At 40.0% G+C, this 20,551-nt stretch overlaps 1 protein-coding gene across 3 annotated transcripts in view; it reads right to left on the bottom strand.

The window, feature by feature from the left end:
• NEK7 (NIMA related kinase 7) overlaps nt 1–20,551 on the bottom strand; it is a 115,021-nt gene that overhangs the window by 78,000 nt on the left and 16,470 nt on the right. For all 3 annotated transcript variants that reach the window (XM_054981188.1, XM_054981191.1, XM_054981189.1), the window contains exon 2: nt 4,590–4,675. In XM_054981188.1, the coding sequence (XP_054837163.1) occupies nt 4,590–4,646 (57 nt within the window). In that variant the 5' untranslated portion in view covers nt 4,647–4,675. The remainder of the gene's footprint in view (nt 1–4,589; nt 4,676–20,551) is intronic.

Genomic DNA, 20,551 nt, shown 5'->3' with positions numbered 1-20,551 from the left:
TAGGCCCCCAAACTAGCAAGTTGTAATATATATGTGGGAAAAGAAAACAGTCATTTGAGGTCTCTTTACTCAAGTGCTCCTACCAACAATTACATGGACACCGTATCTACTGCTAGTCCTTCCCTGTAGCTGAATCTTCAAGTAACAACTTTATTACATAACCATCCATCAAGTGAACTGTTTGTTTGCTTATGGTTTAGGTTTAATAAACTTAAGGTATTTAGGTCAGTCACCACAGCCTCTCAGATTGCCAGTCTTAATAGAGACCTTCCTCTATCAGCATACATATTACATCCCTCTGGAAACGCAGGAGAAACCATTGCCTATTTTCAGTGTGACCTGCCAGCCCATTTAATATTGCCAATGTGGCTCCTCGATCAAAAGGGACATTAACTCTAGAGTGGAGAAAACTCTCCTAGAGTCTAAAGAACGTTCATATATTTAGGGGATTCTCCAAGCAATCAAGGAATTGAAGACTCAAGCACCACAATAAGATGCACATTTTCTCCCTGTTTTTAATTTTATCTGTTAATATTCTTAAACATTGTACACTTCACAAGAGTCTCTCAGAATATACAACTAGCATCATTATTGGGGGGGGAAGAGTAAATATTATAAGGGGTATACTGAAAGTCACTGACACTCTAGATTGCTCTCTGTTCTGCACCACACTTTTGCACGTGGCTTTGCTACAAGTAACATCATTTTTATTAAGGATCTACAAAACAGCAACAATTTTGTCACGTCTTGCCTTTGTGTTAGAATTTAAAAGCACAAACAGCAGTGATTCAAGAACACTTGAAGTATGCAACTGGTCCTCTTTGAAATGTAACGGATACTAGAAATATGTCTAGGCTTTTTGCTCTCTGAAGCTCTCCATCACACAACCAAAAATAAATGAATATTCAACAGAACCACCAGCACCTGAATACAGAACTGCTTTGATAGAGATGGCATCGCACGGATTCAATGATGCAAATTCAAAAGGAACCTATGCAGGCTTAATGAGGTGATGTGTGGTGTTTGTAGTGAAAATACAAAAACTTGGGGAGTTCTCTCATTATTCAAATGCTCATGTTACAGAGATGCAGAATGTGGCTTCATTAAGCTAGGGTTTTTTGTGATTTTTTTTAAAGCCAGCATACATTTCAAAATTTGAATTGGGAATTGCATCCTCTGTCTCTGCAGTAACTTGACAAACATTAGCGTGAACTACTAAGGCAGTGTGACAACCGCATGCTGAGAGCAAAGTCTCACTAATGTGTTTTGGCATGCAGGTTTGTAATCACACATTTACATATGCAATGACCTACATTTGCATGTCAGATCACACACTGTCTGGCTTTATTAAGACCAGGCACCTCCCTGTGTTTGGCGGTCAGAGTGGCGAGAGAGGGCCAGAGGGCGGTGTTTTTTTGGCAGTTGAGGGATGAACTGCCACCGAGGATTAGGCTGATATGGCCTGAGCATTAGACACTTCATTAGAGGTAATCTGTTTAACAGTGGGCAGTGTATGTAAACTTCACAGCCCATTTGCAGCACCTCCCCCCCACCCCCAATGGCCTTTCTTCAAAGGGCAGTGTGGCTGACTGGCAGCTTGTCTCATCCGCTCCCTTGTCCTGTCATACAATTTCGACGTGGAGACCTGACATGAGAAGCAACATAGCTGCACATCTCCAACTATCACCCAGGTCTCCCTCCCAGCCACAATGCAATTTGGAAAAGGAACAGGCTTGTGCATAATTGGGGCATTGGTAGGTCAGAGAACATATTAAAATACATTTTACTCATCGTCAGACTGCATTTTAACCATCACATTAACAACAAAATCAGCAAGGACTTCCTGTGTCAACTAGGGTGATTTCTATAAACTGTCATTTATATATTGATGTTTATCTAGATCATCAATGCTCTCACATTCAGCGCAAACATATCACTGGCTCCTTCCAACTTATGGGTGGCAAATCAGAAGCCAGCCACATACTGCCTTCCTCCCTTCCTTCCCATGTCATCCTCAACCACGGGTTACATTAAAACTGAACCAAAGCCAACCATGGTTAATGCAAGTTTGACTTCCATATAAGCTTGCAAACCACATTTAAGAGAGGATTATACATCAGTATTTTGCCACCCATACCTCTAAAGTGTTATGTGATGTTCATTTATGAACTCTTAAGAACATGCTGTGGACACCCACCAGGGAGTCATAACTGGCTATACAGCCATGTCAACTGCATGCACCCTCCCTTCATATGTATGGGAAAACACTATAGTTATACAAACAGCGAAACGCAACTGCTGCATGACATAAAAATCTTTTCCAGCTACAACTGATGTATTCAGACCTTTGAACACTGAACTCTGCACCCCCTTTCTTACTCTTATAGAGAGTGATGTGGGGCATCTGAAAAAATTATCATGCTGTAAATTGATCCATGGGTCCCAGTATGGTGTAGTGATTAAAGTGTTGGACAAGGACTTGGAAACCTAAGTTCAAATTCTCACTGAACTATGAGGGTCACCGTGTGACCCTTCAGCTAGCTTCTCACTTTCTCAGTCTAACTTACCTTACAGGGTTATCTGAGAGAGAAAATGAAGGAGAGAAGAATTGTGTTCCCCACTCTGAAATTCTTGGAGGAAGAGAAGGATAAAAAGTGCAAGACAGATGGATTTAGATCTGATTTACCAACAGAACAATAGGAATGTTAATTTTATAAGCTGCATAAATGACTAAAGTTTTTTAAATGCAAAACTGAAATATCTTTAAACATATTTTAATTTTATGTGGTTTAACTGATGTGTCAGATTTTTATATAAGGATTGGATACAAAGAGCCATAAATGGAGCTCTGGAGGACAGACCATAGAAAGCCATGACTGAGAGTAAGAGGAGCTCCGGGAACAGCGTGGGATGCAGTGCAAGACAGATGTTAATTAGACAAACTTTTTCTTTTCAAAGGGCATTTTTAGCATCTTGGAGATGACACAGACATAAAAAAATTGGGGTGAACTTCCAGCCAGTCTCTAAACTTCCATTTCTGGGCAAGATACTTGAGTAGATGGTTCTTCCTAGTTTCAGCGGTTCTTGGAAGAAACTGATTTTCTGGGCCCATTTCAATTTGGCTTCCAGACAGGGTTTGGAACAGAGACTGCTTTGGTCATCTTGGCTGATGACCTCCACAGGGGAATATGACACTACTAGATCTCTCAGCAGCCTTTGATACTACTTACCATAGTATCCTTGATGCATCAGCTGCACTTATTCCTGGCTCAGTCAGATCTAGCCATAGTGATCCATGCCTTAGTTACATCTAGATTGGATTACTGCAGCGTACTATACTTGGGGCTACCCCTGAAGAGCATCTAGAAGCTGCAGCTAGTGCAGAACACTGCAGCTAGACTGCTAGGCAATGACTCAGTTATGACCCTCAATAGAACACATCATCCCTTAGTGCAACTTTTGTCAATTGGAAAAGAGTGGTAATTTAGTAGCATTCCCATGCAATTATATAAAAATTTACATGTTCCAGAGATTTGAATTGCATAAGAATGACATAATCCAAAAATAAGCTTGCACAGAAACCTGGCTTCCTTCCCACTGCGAGATTTCACTGCTGACTCTGTGTGCTCCAGATTCCAATTTCCATTTTCCAACTCTGGTATTAAGGATTAATCAAAGAAGTGGCATCACCCTCGTCAGCCAGCAGGAGTTCCAACATCTCATTGAAAGTTCCATGATAAATCAGAGGGTGAGGACAAATCTTAGTTCCACAGCACACTTAAGAATAACTAGGACAAGGTCTGAAGGCACATGAGACAACAAGCCTACTGAAACTAGGTAGGTCTGGGTCTCATCAATGCCTGGATGGGAGACTCTGGGGAACACAGTGTAAGCCACAGTGAATGTCCTGACTGAAGAAAGGCAGGACATAAATTATAATAAAATAAACAAATAACAATAGGCAAATTCAGCAATGCTTTTGCACATTTATTATTATTTATTTATTTTATTCGATTTATACCCCACCCTCCCCACAAATGGGCTCAGGGCGGCTAGGGATGTGATCACTCAGTACAAACAGGACAGAATAAAATGTTCTGGATCACATTTTAAGACAAAGAAGTTTGGACACACTATCAGATCAGCCTTCAAAACACAACCGCATAGTGCTTGAAAATTTAACACATGATGCTTCTTTGAAAATTGTTCCGTTTATAAAAGCAATACCACTTTCAGGATTATTTTTATTCCTTTCTATGAAACTACCCACCCCTACAAATTCCTTAAGTTTAACTTTTTTTATTCTGCCCAACAGAACTCTCTACATTCTATTATATTTTGCAGTCTATCCATGTCTTTCTAGTTCTTGAAGAGGGTAAATCGTTTAGAAGATCAGTATAAAACTGAATGAAAGTTTAGTTTCAACACAGAAGATAAAACTAGAAGGCCTAAAATGCACAGCGCCTTTTCTGAGTTTTAAACAGAGATGAAAAACAGAATCCTCTTTTTGAACAGGCTCTCTGATTTTAAAATACTGTCTTAAAGCATCCCATTATTCCCTGTCCTTTGCAGCTCTTAGAATATCCTACCTGTGGCTGAAACTGAGGAACGGGAGGACCCGGCATTCCTTGGGATTGCTCATCCATTGCTTCCAATCACGATGCTTTTGAATGACCTGCATAAAATTCCATGCAATTAAATCTTATTGTTGTGCATAGCCTTTCTTCTTATTATTATTTATATAGCACCATTAATACATACCCCATAGATAGACTTGACAGGGTAACAGAAGCATATATATAATCCAAGGAGAGAGAACTGAGGCAAGAGTAAACAGACAATAATGTGTGTAATTACTATTATATGTATTTAGGCGTTACTTTCTAAAGAGAAAGATGACAATTAAAGGGTTTTTTTCTTAACTATTTAAGGGCTTGTGTACATAAACACACAAAAGCGATAATGGTATAGAGGCTGGCTAGAGTGGTTCAGAATGTTGAGCAAGGACTGCAGAAAGGCAACTTCAAGTCCCAGCTCAGCCATAAAGCTCACTGGGTGACCTTGGGCTAGTCATACACACTCTCATTCTTATCTATCTCACAGGGTTATTGTAAGGATAAAATGGGAGAGAGACGTACACCGCCCTGAGATTGCTGGAGGAAGGATGGGATTTTTTTTAAGCCATGCTAAATAAAGTAGATAACGTGCCATGCAAAACAGCATTAAGTGATCAGCACACTAATTGAGGATAAATTTACAGATGAGCACTCATAAATAGATGACAACATTAACTAAACACTTGGTACTGCATGTTGGAACAGACTGTGGAAGATTAAAATGTAGTTGGGACTAAACGTGCATAGGACTGTGAGCAAACCCCCAATCCTATGCATACTTACTTGCAAATCCCAATGAATGTATTTACTTTTACCCCAAGTAGATACATAAAAATCCTGCACACATTACACATTTACTTGCATGCCCCATGAATCCCATTTAACTCACTGGGACTTCCTTCTGAGTACACTTGGATTGGGCTGTAAATTCTAATATGCCTACAAGACAGATATTTCTTACCACTTCTCTTCAAGGGCAGTAATTTTCAATGTAGAGACAGCTTCTATGTACCAACAAGTGATCAAATAATAAGACATTCACACATAACACTAAATCAGAGCACATGAGGGTAAGAGGGAACCCAAGGCTCATTTGCTTAGCACCAGGCCATAGTTAGCATTCCATTGGAACTAAGAGATCCAAGTCAACTTGGAAGTGGCAATAGATTTGTTTAAATACCAAGGTTAGTGTCAGAAATGAGAAAGAATACTATCTATTCTCTTGCACGTCTCTTGGGCTCTTATGCCCCACCTAAGAATTCCAATGGCTACACTATGGTAATTGTGATACAACTCCAACTCATAACCCATTCAATCAAAACAAAGTCTAGATGGAATGGTTACAGAGTATATGAACAATGGCTTCAGGACAATGCTAATAACTAATAAACCCATTTGCACATATTAGAATTGTAGCTCTATGTTTAGTTAGACACTAGTTCCAATGAATTAATTCCAAGGTAAATGTGAATAGGATTTCTGACTAATAGTCTAATCTTATATGTATTTACTTGGGTGCAAGTCCCATGCATTCACTGGACCTACTCCCAAATAACAATACATAGGACTGGAAAATTTCAGCTAAATCCATACATGTTCATTCTCAAGTTTGTGCATAAAATGATGATAAAGGTTCTATGCAGCCTGACGTTATGTGGAGTTACTTAGAAGTTCATTCCATTGATAATAATGGAAGTTGCCCCAAAGTAAGGGTGCTTAGGATTGCAACATAAGAAACAGTATAATCCTAAACAGCATTAAACCTTTCTAAATGCATTGAAGTCAAAGGGTTTAGAAAGCTGTAATCTGGGATTGGACTGTAAATGAACTGGCTGCTGTTTTTATATAATGATAAATATGACAAATTAATTCATTTATAATAAATCTTTTTTTTAAAAAATCTCTCTTTGGTCAAATTTGTACTTCTCAGACACAAAGCATAACATACATGAAGATCAGAAACAACGTAAAAGCAACAAATTATTGATTTAACTTTAACTATTGTAATTTTCCTCCCGATATTTTGTTGCTTCTGTCATGTAGGCTGAAATGGAATCAAATGTGAAAGAATTCTGATCAATATAAAAACTAGTTGCAAAGAACAAAAACCTTTCCTACAGACCCTTATTAAAACTACGCCAGCAATGCAAATATATTTAATCTAGAAATACTGAAAGAAGGCTACCCAACTGGGAAACAATATCAAAAGGAAAGCACTTCTAAGGGATTGGTTGCATTTCTCCCCCTCAAATTTAAAACCTCTTCCTAACCTAAAGTCTTGGGGGTGGTATAAATCATCTTACTTCTTCAAATGTCAGCTTTATGCTTCTGTCTTTCCTGGAGTTTTTAAGCTGCTGAAATCCTTCAGAAGTAATATCGATGTTTTCACCTCTTAACTCTTAAACCAGAAGCAAAGCTTTTCTCCAAAACTGTTCTTAAAGGTCTCTGCACTTTCCTTGAACAGTAGTAAAAACCCTGCTCTATAGCAGATACTGTTTCCCTCCCCTTTGCATCTCAAAACAATGGTCACTGGGTCCGGGAATCAAACGCTAAGATGAACACAGCTCCAACACAAAATGAGTTTAATGTTCATGCAGTCTAGCTTTTTTTATATATATATAAAAAATAAGAAAGCATTGTCCTGTTCAAGTTGTTTTTGTTAATCAGTTTTCAAAAGCTCCAGTTTAAATGTTTCTGCTCCTTTTTATCAAACATTCAAGTTTGTTGCATTAAGATTAACTGAGGCCAGAAGTTTCCACACTGTGTGCTGAGGAAACTCAGGGCTCTTTGGAAAGTTATCAAGGGTCCTTCAATGAGATGATCAACCTCTTGTATGCCCAATCTTCCTTTGCAATATACACTTGCAGGAGTACTCTGGAGCACACAGAAAAAAAACTCTCACCCATTTCTGATAATGGTGAGATCCAGCAATCCTAGCTAGAAATCCATGTGACGTAAGAGAACACCATCTAGAATGAGATGGATAGCTGTGTTAGTCTGTCTGTAGCAGTAGAAAAGAGCAAGAGTCCAGTAGCACCTATAAGACTAACAAAATTAGTAGTAGGGTATGAGCTTTCGTGAGCCACAGCTATCTGAAGAAGTGAGCTGTAGCTCATGAAAGCTTGTACTCTACCACTTATTTTGTTAGTCTTATAGGTGCTACTGGACTCTTGCTCTTTTTCACCATCTAGAATGCTCCATTTAAAACCTACAGGCATTCTCGAAGAGTTGAATGCTCTTATATAAAAACATATCAGGTGCAGGAGAGTAATGAAAAAGAAGCTGTCCAGCCAATAAAACACAGAACAGCCAGACTAAAAGTATTGTTTATTGGAGAAAGAATGAATAACATTTGATAATAATAACATTAAAAAAAAATCAGCAACCTTTATTGGCATTACGTTAACAAAAACACTTGACACAATCAGAACTCAGTCTACAAATAATAACATTCGATTTATATACCGCCCTTCAGGATGACTTAACACCCACTCAGAGCAGTTTACAAAGTATGTTATTATTATCCCCACAACAACAATCACCCTGTGAGGTGGGTGGGGCTGAGGGAGTTCCTAGAAGCTGTTATTGACCCAAGGTCACCCAGCTGGCTTCAAGTGGAGGAGTGGGGAATCAAACCCGGTTCTCCAGATGAGAGTCCTGCGCTCTTAACCACTACACCAAACTGGCTTTAAGATACACAAAGTCAATAGGTGGTCCAAGGACTAAATCTGTTCCCTTAAAAAGTACACTATGACCCATTCAGCAACTAATTCATGATCAAGAAAGAAAGTAAGAGGACTGGAGAAGGATTCCCTCCTTATTTGCACCTCCCCCTGCTTCTCTCACTTGTGACTATTTCATTTTTCTCCTGCCTTTTCCTCTCAAAAGGAGAGATATACATGCATGACTAGAAGGGCACTCAATATAGTATCTCTCGCTTGCCTCTTCAAAATGGCCCTCCAGAAGAATCTGAGGGCTTGCAGAAGTGAACAAGTACAAGAGAGAGTCAACGTGGTGTAGTGGTTAGAGTGCTGGACTAGGGTCAGGGAAACCCAGGTCTGAGTCCCCACTCTGCCATGGAAGCTCACTGGGTGACCTTGGGCTTGTCACACCCTCTCAGCATAACCTACCTCACAGGGTTGTTGTGAGGATAAAATAGAAGAGAGGAGAATGGTGTAAGCTCTTTTGGGTAGGGTATATCTGAAATAAAGAAAAGAAAGAACACACATGTCTATAAAGTGATATATTTTAGTATGGGCCACTAGCAAAATTACCCACTTTGCCATCCTCTCCCAGATTCAAAGTTGCTCTTGATTTATAGCAATCAAAGAAACAGCTGAAACTGCGGGGAACAACTTGCTGAGAAGGAGCTCCTTAACAGACTTAGTTTACAGTAAGCACAGACTTTTGCTATACCAGACTGCTGGTAATGGCTGCATAACTGGGAATGCATCCATACAAATAAAATAAGATCTCTTCACGTAAAAAACATAATATATTTGCAAAACAATAAAAGTAACCCACCTTTCCTTCCTGACATTGTACTGAGGAGTATTCAATCACATGAGGCTGCGTCTAGATGAGGTAAAATTGTACTCCTGCTATGGCAACAGCACTTCCCCTCTAACCATGCCACTTGCGGCTGCTCCTCCACTCACTATCCTGTAGGGGCATGTTTACATCAGCAGAACAGTCTACAATCCCTGTCCCTTAACAAGGCACCTCACAGAGCCATTTCTTATAGCACAGTCTTATTACCTGAGTAAAAAAACCCCTCCTGAATAATTCAGTTTTGCATAGTTTCTGGAAAGCCAAGAGAGTGGAAGCTTTCCTGACCTCCTCAGGCAGGCCATTCCTTAAGATGGGGGCTACCACAGAGAAAGCACGTGTATGGGCAGCTGCTGATTTTGCCCAAATGCAGGGTGCTATCTGCAGAATACCCTGTTCAGATGAACAAAGCTGCTGTGGCAGAGCACAGGAAGAAAGGCAGTTGCACAGGTATGAAGGGCAAAGGCCATGAAGGGCTTTATATGTGATTGTCAAAACCTTGAATTGAGCCTGGTAACTGATGGGCAGCCCGTGGGAGTAACTGCAGAATGGGAATAATATGCACACTCCACCTAGCTCCTAAAAGTAAATGGGTTGCAATTTTCTGCAACAGTTGGAGCCTCCTGAGTTGACTTTAAGGGGAGATCTATATAGAATGCATCACAGTACTCTACTCTCGATGTTACAGTGGCATGAATCCAGGTGGCCAGACCTTCTTCCAGGCTAGTCTAAGTAGGGAGAAGTTCTTTTATGCAGCTGCATCTACTTGCTTCTCTAGCTGGAGTGCTGGATCCAGTATAACCCCTAGGCTCATAACTGAGTCTGCCAGGGTCAACTGAACCCCATCAAAGGTGGGAAGAACAATGTCTTTCAGAATCTCCACCTTCTCAACCTGCATCGCTTCCATCTTGTCTGGATTCAGCTTCACTTTGTTCATTTTCAGCCATCTGACCACCACTGCCGAGCAGCAAGTCAGTACCTTTACTGCATTACCAGGGGATTTGACTAGCAAGATACAGAGCTATCTGTAATATTATCTGCATACTAATGCCATCCAGTTCCATAACAATAAATGATTTCTCCTAAAGACTTTACAAAGAAATTGAATAACATGGGGGGGTACGACTGCATCTTGGGGAACCCAGCAAGATAATTCCCACACTGAAGATAGCTGGTCTCTGACAGCAAGCCTTTGATTCTGGTCCATGAGGAATTATTTATCCTCATGGACCAGAGGACTGGAACATGATTTGGACCACTCCAAGGTACATCCCCTGATACCTACTTCTGCCTCCAAATGTCTCAACAGGATGGAATGGTCTACAGTATCAAAGGCGGCAGATAGATCCAGAAGCAACGAAGATGTATTGCCATTATCTCTATTTAGGCAAAGGTCATGTGAGCTGTCTCTGTCCCATAGCCTGGCCTAAAACCAGACTGAAAACGGTCCAATGCACCAGGGTTATCTAAGAAGACCTGGAGTTGGTCTATTATTGCTCTCTCAATCACTTTGCTTAGAAAGGGCAGATTAGAGAGTGGGTGATCATTGGCTACAACATTTAATCTAGGGATTTTAGTTAAACTGGTGGGCAGATAACCACCTCGAGTGGCCATAGAAAAGGGTCCTGAGATAGTGACTGATTTACAATAGATATCAAAAGCTCATTTATGTGGTCTTTACAAGATTTTAGCTGTCAGGATGGACAAGGATCCAGTGCACAAGTAGAGGCCTTCACTGATACCAGGATCTTGTCAATATCCATCACTGTAACTGGGTCAAAATGGTTCAGAAGCAGGATGGTGTGTTTATCATTACTTCTGCCTCACCTGTATTACAGCTGGCTTCCAGATGAGAGCATATCTGTGCTATTTTATCAGCAAAATAACTCTGCAAAGGTGTCACAGCTAATTGTCTGTTCTTGAGCCAGTGAAGAGTCAGATTTAGGAGTCAAAAGATGTTGAGACACTTTCAACAGTTGGGATGGACCTGATTAAATGGTTGCAGAGAAGAAACTGTTTTGCTGCTATCATAGCAGCTTCATAGGTCTTCCAATGGGCTCTATAGCACACTCTGTTAGATTCAGTATGAATTTTCTGCCAGCATCTTTCTAGACATCTCCCAGCCCTCTTTAATTTACCCAGCTCTATGGTGAATACACAGTGCTTGCTTCTGCCGCAAGGGTGGAAGAGGTCAGCAAGGAGCAATCTTGTCAATGGCTTCAGGGAGCTTCACATTCCAAGCTTCCGTCACTGCCTCAATAGATCATGTATTTGGAGTTCAACCCACCCCCCTCAAGCATTTTAGAATCCAGAAGGATCCATGAGTATTCATGGGTGGACCATTTTAGCAGGTCCCCCCTTTTTGCGGGTTGCTGGGACCATAAACACCCTTGAATTACCAGGTAATGATCAGTCCACGGTTCAAGCTGAATCTCCAATCCTGAAAGAAGATATTCCCTCAAAGACTCAGAGCAAACGATTAAGTCCAAAGTTTGGCCTTTTTCTTCTATGGAGCCTGTCACTATTTGAGAGGGGCATAAGGCTGCCAAGGAGGCTATGTAGTCCTGGGCCAGCCCTGACGAAAAACATTCAACATGGATGTTGAAGTTACCAAGAACAATCAGTCCAGGTGTCTCCAGCACCATGTCTGAGAGCACCTCTGGCAACTCAGAAATGGTGCTTACTGGGGAACTAGGTGGCCAGAGAACAAGCAGACTATCTAATCTATCCTTAGTTCCAAATGTAAGGAGCATACAGTCAATGCCAGCTGTAGTTTGCTCCAGAATTCTGTGTAAGTTGAAAGACTCATGGAGTATAAGAGCAAGCCCACCTCCGCTGCTGCCTCTGTGGGGTTGGTAGAGGACCACATAATCAGGCAGAGTTAGCTGGGGCACACATCATTTTCTTCTAACCATATCTGTTATGCAAGCCAATCCAATTCCCTCTTCATGCAACAATGCAGTGAGGTGGGTTTTGCCTAATTTGAAAGCAATTTGAAAGCAAATCTTACTCCTGCCCACTCCTGATAGCAAGAGCCAAAAAGCACCCCCCTCCAAAGATCTGTTTTTTTCTTTGTTTCAAAGGAGAAAGCCCTGGAACAGCATGAAGGATGTTAAGGATGGGCACAGAGCCATGTGGACATTTTCCTGTAATGGGGAGACTTCCTGCCTTCCCTGGGGGGAAAATTCCCTGTGTGGAAGCAACGTAGCCCTACCAACAATCTGAAGTGGTACAGCCCAGATACAGAGTTCTCTGAAAACTAGCTGAAAAGCTACCATATGATGTTGTTTTAAGACTGCATGACCATTTGAACCCACATTAAAAGCACTCCCAAGGGGCACACACAATCCCCAGGTGGGAATTTGTATCTGCCATTGCATTCGTTAGTTTCTTGAAGATGTAGACACTGAATTTCCTAAGAGCATATTAAATAAAACCACAAAAGTGGCGATAAGGCTGGAAAACTGCTGGCAGTTACTGTGTTTTCCCATAACACTTGGCAAACTCATCTTGTTATTTAGGATGTGTGGTGAGGTCAATGCTGGCAATTCCTTGCAAAATCCCAATACGGTTTCTCACCTAATGTTCAAAAATATGACGTCCCAGTGCAGTTAACACTTCCATGGAAAAATTAAATCTTGGTCTAGGCAAGTCTAAAAAAGCACAATTTAAATATCAACCAGGTCTGCAAAGGGACTTAAGGCCATGAACTGTCTTACAATCTGAGATCCACTAATTAGATCTGATCATTCTAGTTTATATAGGAAGGTAAGTGAAGAAGGGATTATTGTCTATTTCTTTTTAAAGCACAGTAACCAGAATGGAATGAAGCCAGTGTAATGGAAAAAGTGCCACACTTGCAGAAACGGAGCTTCAATCCCCCACTTAGCTTATTGGGTGTCCAAGCTGCTCTCACAGCCTGACCAACCTCACAGGACTATTAACAAAGGAAATAAAACAACACCATAGAAGCACAGGATGATTCAAAGGATGTCCCAAGGAAAAAGAGAAAGGAGGGAATATGACAAATAAGTAGCTGGTAATACTTTGCTACCAGTATCATAGCTGAAGATGTGTGTGCTTTGGCACTACTAAAGCAATTTACGAAATCTTATGTATAGACAAGAGTTCTTTTCACCTCTGAAACAGGCAGTATAGACATAACAGAAACAGAAAACTCAGACACATTTTTCAGGAAAGAAAGCTCCACCAGTTAGCTGTATCTTTTGCATTTTAACAGATGGGCCTGTTTTCTGTTTTGGTGTGTTTTAAAGAGGAAGGCTAATATTTGAGTTAGAACAACTGCACCTATTAACTCCCATATCTTCTTCCCCTGATCTTGCTATTAAAGTAACACCTGTACAAGGCAGCTATGTCTGTGTGGTGCTGCAGATTGCTACATTTTAGCAAAATTAATACAGTAAACAGAAGCTGCACACTGTTAATTCCTTCGTCATTTTAGCAAGTGTGAGGACAAAGCTGCACATTTACAGCTTTCCACTGGCTAATAACAGCACACATTTCATTACAGAGGCTAATCATCTGCTTATCTAACTTGTCGGCTTTCAGAGTTCCTGCATTCAGAGAACCCATTCCATATTGGCTGGTCCTCTGAGCACTCTGTATATTCGGTGGCATGTTTTAGGGAGTACACACAGTTCAGACGGAGCATTGTTCACAGCTTTCAGTTCAGGCTGGAGAACAATCTACCGTACTCCCAATGCTCATCTGCAACTGCACATTTCAGTAACCAACCAGTAGCGCCCCTATAGTGCAGTGGTGACAGTACTGGGCAAGAGTCTGGAAGACCAAAGTTCAAATCCCCACCCCCCTCTGCCATGGAAGCTCGCTGGGTAACCCTGGGCCACTCTCTCAGCCTAACCTATTTCACAAGGTTGTTATTCTGAGGATAAAATGGAGGAGGTCCTCACAAGGAGAAAACTAGGATATAGATACCTAAATAAATAAATAATATTATAATCGAGGGACCCATTTGGGGTATGCTGGTACCATTTTTAACACTGTGTTTTTAAGGCCACTGTGGCATTAAAATTGGTTCCAAATCCATTAAGGGCACACAAATTCTAATTCTAATCTGTTTTAGAGAGGTTTTTAAAAAGAAATATATTTACAAATTCCTGGAACAGGGAGTGTCACTTTCTTTAAATCTGCACAGTGCTAACCACAAGGAGAACATGAATGGCCCGCAGGCATTAGCACAACAGAAAATGTTAAGCAATAGGTGTACACTGTTCTGGTTCTTCCCTATTCAAAAGTAATAGCATGCAGTCCAAGAATGACGCGACTCAGCTACGAAGCTCAAGGTACTCCCAATTCCTGATGCTTCTCCAACTAAGGCCAAGCAAAGCTGAATTAATTTGCAGAGCTCATTCTTACTCCAGGAAAATTACAATAGGTTTTTATATTATTATTATAACAACAACAACAACAACAACAATAAAGAAACCTGGGAGTGGTGCTTTGACTGCCAACTTGGCCCACCACTTTGCTTTGGCTGCTAGTATACTCAGCTGACCCTTAGTATCTATTAAAGATTGTTTTCTCTTCCTCTGGTTCCACAAGGCCAACCAAATACGTTAATTTTAACTTGCACTAGAAGAACCTTTTAGCATCTTTCTGCCCAGTTTCCATTAAAAACTTTGCTAGGGTTGCCAACTCTGGTTTGGATAACTCCTGGAGATTTGGGGGGTGGGGTACTTGGGGAGGAGAAAGGCCTCAACGGGGAAGTGATTCCAAAGACTCTGCTCTCCAGTGCTGCCATTTCCTGCAGGGGAACTGAGCTCCATAGTCTGGAGATCCGCTGTAATTCCAGAACAACTCCAGGCCCCACCTTGAGGTTGTTAACTCTAGGTCATACTCAATCGCACTGCTGTCACTAAACTTGATACGGCAATAGGAAGAACCTCAGAAAAGCAAAGGCACTTCCTCTTGCAAGGATTTAGAATCAGAGATGTGAGGTGGAAAAGGTTACAGTGGGTTACAGTGTGAGGTGGAAAAGGTTACAGTTTTTTCCTGCACAAAATTCTCCACTTCTCAAGATCCATTGTTTAATAAAATTAAATACAATGAATGGATTCCAGTGCCAATACAGTGTTAGCCAAGCTTGGTAGTTTCAAAGTTTTCCATGTGGTTTCAAATGTTTTTTGTGCGATTATCCCTAGGAATTTTGAGAGAATTCGTGCATATTTCATTAATTTGCAAATGAGGAGGGGATAAAAGTACAAATCCAAACTAAAAATCAAGTTAGGAATTCACTTGATTTGCTGTGCAGGTCAAGCCAAAACCAAGACTAGCTATTTACACATCTTCTTTCATATAGTGGAAGGGAGGTTGTAATCACCAATTTAATATGAAACTAACAAGTGATGTTATGGCGATATAGTGAGACTGAGTGCCCCAGTGACTTCTATGAAAACTTCTGTTGTTTTGAAATAAATAGATAGACAACCATATCTATGCAGTATATGATGCACAATTCTTTGGGTGTACTAAAATTAGCATGTCAGCTGTTTTCAATGTCTTTACGGGTTTTTACTTAAATTTAAACAGTGTAAGGGAAGAATATGTTATTTTTTTTAAAAACTGGACAAGTATTGTTTCAATAAAAATAATGTCCATATAAAACTATGAATATGATATTTAAACTACACCTAACTTTGTATCAAATGTTTTAGCCCAAGTATTTGTTGCTACTGGAACATAAAACTGACATGGGGTAGTTTTTAAAATGTTGTTTACTAAATATTGTATACCTCAAAATAAATACATGAAATTAGATTACACTGTTTACAGTATTAGAAAAATTTCACGAATGTTTTATGGAAAATTTTCCAATTCATATTTTTCTGAAAAACTCACATCACAGTTTAAGGTTACAATATGGATTGGTGACCAGATTTTGATTCAGAACACCAATCAACACAGATTCTGATTCAGAACACCAATCATATATCACTATGCATCTGGAAATATTTTTAAGAAGAGATCCACCTGTCTGCACAACTTGATAGAGAAACAGGAACTCAGCCGAAACACTGGTGTATAGACTGGCAATCCAAATACACATCCATTCTTGAATTAATATTCCAGACAAGTTAAGCAATTTTCAGCTACCATCCCCCAGCTTTAAATGGCCTCCATTATTCAAATACAGCACTACAAAGTTAAGTACAGATGGCAAAATTTTTAACATTGCCACAACAAAGGGAAGTCATCCCTTGGTGTTTCTTACAAATGACTATTAAATGAATACAGTATGGAGAACTAAGAGTTTATAGTTAACTCTTCTAATGTTATTATAAAATCAAATAAGCATAACATTATCATGAATAGCAATTTGCACTGTTTACCAGAGATATTCTTTTTTTTTTTACAACAAAAAGAGAGCAGAATCCTACCAAAGTTCAGTACTGTATACGTTTAATTATCTCATTGAATTTAATAGGATTTAACTTTAGCTGGATCAAGACCAGTATATTTACCATGAAAAATAATGCTTATAGCTCTTAAGCGTATTTATCATATAATATTTTCTTGTAATCCTTCCCACCCCAACTACTTGTAGGTCAGTTATATTTCCCCTTGTAGTAGGCTGAAGGTTACCCAGTGAATTCATGGCATATTCCAACCCAGGACTTCCTGATGTCATTTTCTTATCTATTAGGCTACATGGCTACACAATATAAAGTTCACATAGGAGATCCAGGAGGAGTTAGAACCATAATCACATTTAATTGTGAAAAATCTATCAAATAGAAATTGTTTGTCCTTGCTAGTGTTAATCACTGAGCCTGCCAGTGTGGGGAGGGCAGACCAGAAACTGAAAATATTAAAAATAAAATAAATTTTAAAAGTACTATCGGCTTTGTGCAAACAGTTGCTCAAACTAGCTACCTCCTTAAGTCCAGGAATTCCTGTATGATCATGACTCCTCTTTCATGAACTGGAAACATTCCTACTAGTTACTTTAAGTTCAAAATAGGAGCCAGACTCTCATACAAATTCACAGAGTCCACAATTGAGAGCTGGTTTATTGAACAAAGAACAGGATGACCCAGTCTCAAATTCCTATTTTGCCATGAAGCTTACTGATTTGATTTTGGTCTCACTATCTCTCAGAATAATTATGTATTAGCTCCTTCGGGAAATGGGCTCGATAAAAACACATACTACAGCCTACATTCCACTCTCATGGCAGCAGTCTTCCTGAATGAAGAATTTATGGAGAAATGAGTTAGCAGCTTATTATAGGAACTCCAATTCATAAAGAAGAATCAAAGTAGGAAACTGTCTCTTTCAGTCTTCTAGGCTAAAACTCTTGTAGATGTTATTCAAAAACAGAATAAAGGACAATAACCGTTTGATATGGCAAGCTTTCTTTTATTTTCATTGATACAGTACTTTCATACTTCTGGTAGAATCATAGAGTTGGAAGGAAGAGGCCTTATAAGCCATCTAGTCGAACCTCCTGCCCACTGCAGGAACAGCCTAAAGCATCCCTGACAAGTATTCGTCCACCCGTTCCTTGTAGACTGCCATTGAGGGGGAACCCACCACATTCCTAGGCAGCCACCGTATCCCTAAGCAGCTGGTTATTTACAGTGGTTCTATAAATCATCCCAATAATATTCCTGGTTGGCAGCAACCCATTCTTTTAGATGTGGGGAATAGAGACCACAAAGATTACAGTCTGTGGTTTTCTCATTGCCACCGTGGTTTCCAATTCAACTCAGCAGCAACTGAGCCTCCAAAGGGTGCATTTCCCCTCATTTTCCCTTCCCTATCCCTTGCAGTGGCTATCTCTCCCTCCCCTGTGCCATCAAAAAGCTTTTTCATTGTTGTTTTTTTAAACAGGCAAAACATATGTTATTTTAACATTATAACAATCTGTCTGTTAAGTCTTATGAAATGCCAGCTTCCTTTTTTGAAGTCTCTAGTCCCTTTTTATTACAAAGATAGGAGGAAAAGTACATCACCAAATTTTACTTGGCTAAAAAAAAATGCAAGTAGGGAATTCAAAGGACCTAGTAGACAGACTGTTCTAATGCTATAGTGATTTGTCAATTACCATTTTTATCGAGGTGCAGGAGGGAGAAGAATGTTCACTGCGATAACTGTGGCAGGAAAAATGGTGCTGATGTGGGTGGGACTGAGAAAGGCCGTATTGTTAGCCATCTCAGCTTTGCTAAAATCTTTCCTAAAAGATCAGAGTAAAGCAGATTTAGGACAGACAGTAGAAAAGTTGGGGGAAAGCTGGAAACTGAAGGATCACATCATGATGCTGTGAGGAAGTAGGGAAAAACCCCACTTCCCATCAGCACCACATCCTGACAAAATATAGGCTGCACGGTCAATCAAGATCACAGCTGAACAGTGTGAACACAGAGCGTAAGGTACAATCCAATTCCAAGTAAAGTTACCAAAGATTTGTGAAAGATGCATTTCACTTCCAAAGACGAAAATCTCTAAAAATATGTAATACAGATGTCACAAATGTCTCTGAGAATCTTTTCCGCAGTTCACCAACCAGACATCATTTCCTCTTTACTGAAAAGGCTTATCTAGTTCCAAAGGTTAAACAAATTATTTTGTTTGGCAAACAATTCTTGTTAGCCTATCAATTCAATAACTATAAATTGATTTGACCTTGATTAATTGTTCAGAGCCAAGTTAGAGAGCCCACTGAAAGGAAACTTGGTTAGAAAAATAAAGCAAGCACTTTTCTGGAAAGGCAGGATAGTTGTACATTTTTAACATTTGTGTAAGTCACTTGTGACTCATTGGCACTTAGTTATTTTTAAATACTGGGTTGGTCTAAAATGTTTATTTGTATACTTTCTTTGTTCTATTATAAAATTTAAAAATATTGTGTGCATTTATTAATATCTGCAATTCATGAATCATAGAATCATAGGGATGGAAGGGACCTATAGGGTCATCTAGTTCAACCCCCTGCACAATGCAGGAAATTCACAACTACCCCCCACCCCCCCCCCAACTGCCCCAGTGACCCTTGCTCCATGCCCAGAAGATGGCAAAACACTTTCAGGATCCCTAGCCAAACTGGCCTGTGGAAAATTGCTATCTAACCCCAAGATGGTGATTGGTATTACCCGGGGCATGTAAGAAGGACCACGAGAACTAAGCACTGACGGAACCCTTCCTGCCCTCCCTCTCATGATCTGCCCAGGTTCACAGCATCAGCATTGCTGTCAGATGACCATCTAGCCTCTGCTTAAAAACCATATCCCGAGGAAGCCTGTTCCACTGAGGGATTGCTCTAACTGTCAAGAAGTTCTTCCTAATAAGAATAAAACATCAGATTAAAAAAAATTCAGTTGACATGGATGATCATTATTAAATAAGTATGGAATGAGAAGTGTCTCTTCTATAGCTGTCAAATGATTAAAAATCTGTCTTTAAACCAATTAATCAATTTAAATGAATTTGAATATTATAATGTTAACACTCGTTTTTTCCCTTTTCTACCATACAGAAATTAAATAACATTGCCAAATAAACATGTGTACCCTTAAATCTCAATGCCTACTGATTAAAATTTGCCATCACCAATCAAGTAAAGTTTTGATTGATTAATCAACCAACTAAACCAATTAAATCATCCAGCTATAAACTTCTGTCTTTAAACTTGGATGAACATGAACTCATAATATTTTTCATTAAACATTTTTCCCTCGTAATTCTACTAAACAGAATTCTTAAAAGCTTAAAGCAAGACAATACTGTTCACTCGTTTGATATCCTCAGCCTGCTAAAGAAGGAGGAAAAAATAACGATGTTTTGTTAGGAAACTGTTGGATGTTATGCTCACCAAGCAGGGGAGACACAAGTACTAGCAGGAGGGAGGTTCATTTTCCCCTCTCCCACTATTTCATCTTTCCCTTTCCTGAAAGCTCTCACAGCCTCTCCCCTTCCACTTCTCTCCTTCTCTCCAACCTACCTTTATTTGCTCTTCTGTTTTCCCTTTCCCTCCTTCCTTCCCCTTGGCAGTCTCTGCCTGAGAAAACTATGGCCCAATTGGGCAATGCAAGCTGCCAGGCTGGGCCCAGTTGGTGGGCCAAGTTGTGCAGTGAAGAACCTGCAAGGAATTGCAGGGAGCTTTTTCATCTTCCCCTTGCATCCCCTTCCCCACGTTATTTCCTTTTTCTCTCTTCCTGGCAACCCCTATATCCTCACCTTCCTCCACTTTCTTCTCACCCACCAACAAAGCTTTTTATTGGCCCCTCATCTTCATTTATATTTATTATTTACTTCATTTATACCCCGCTTTTATCCAAAACCCAATGCCGCTTATATTATTCTCCTCTCCTACTTTTTATCCTCACAACAACCATGTGAGATTCGTT

This window comes from Eublepharis macularius, chromosome 5 (assembly GCF_028583425.1).
Source record: "Eublepharis macularius isolate TG4126 chromosome 5, MPM_Emac_v1.0, whole genome shotgun sequence".
Lineage (NCBI taxonomy): Eukaryota > Metazoa > Chordata > Lepidosauria > Squamata > Eublepharidae > Eublepharis > Eublepharis macularius.
Note: the sequence above shows the minus strand (reverse complement) of the source record. Positions and strands in the feature narration are given on the sequence as shown.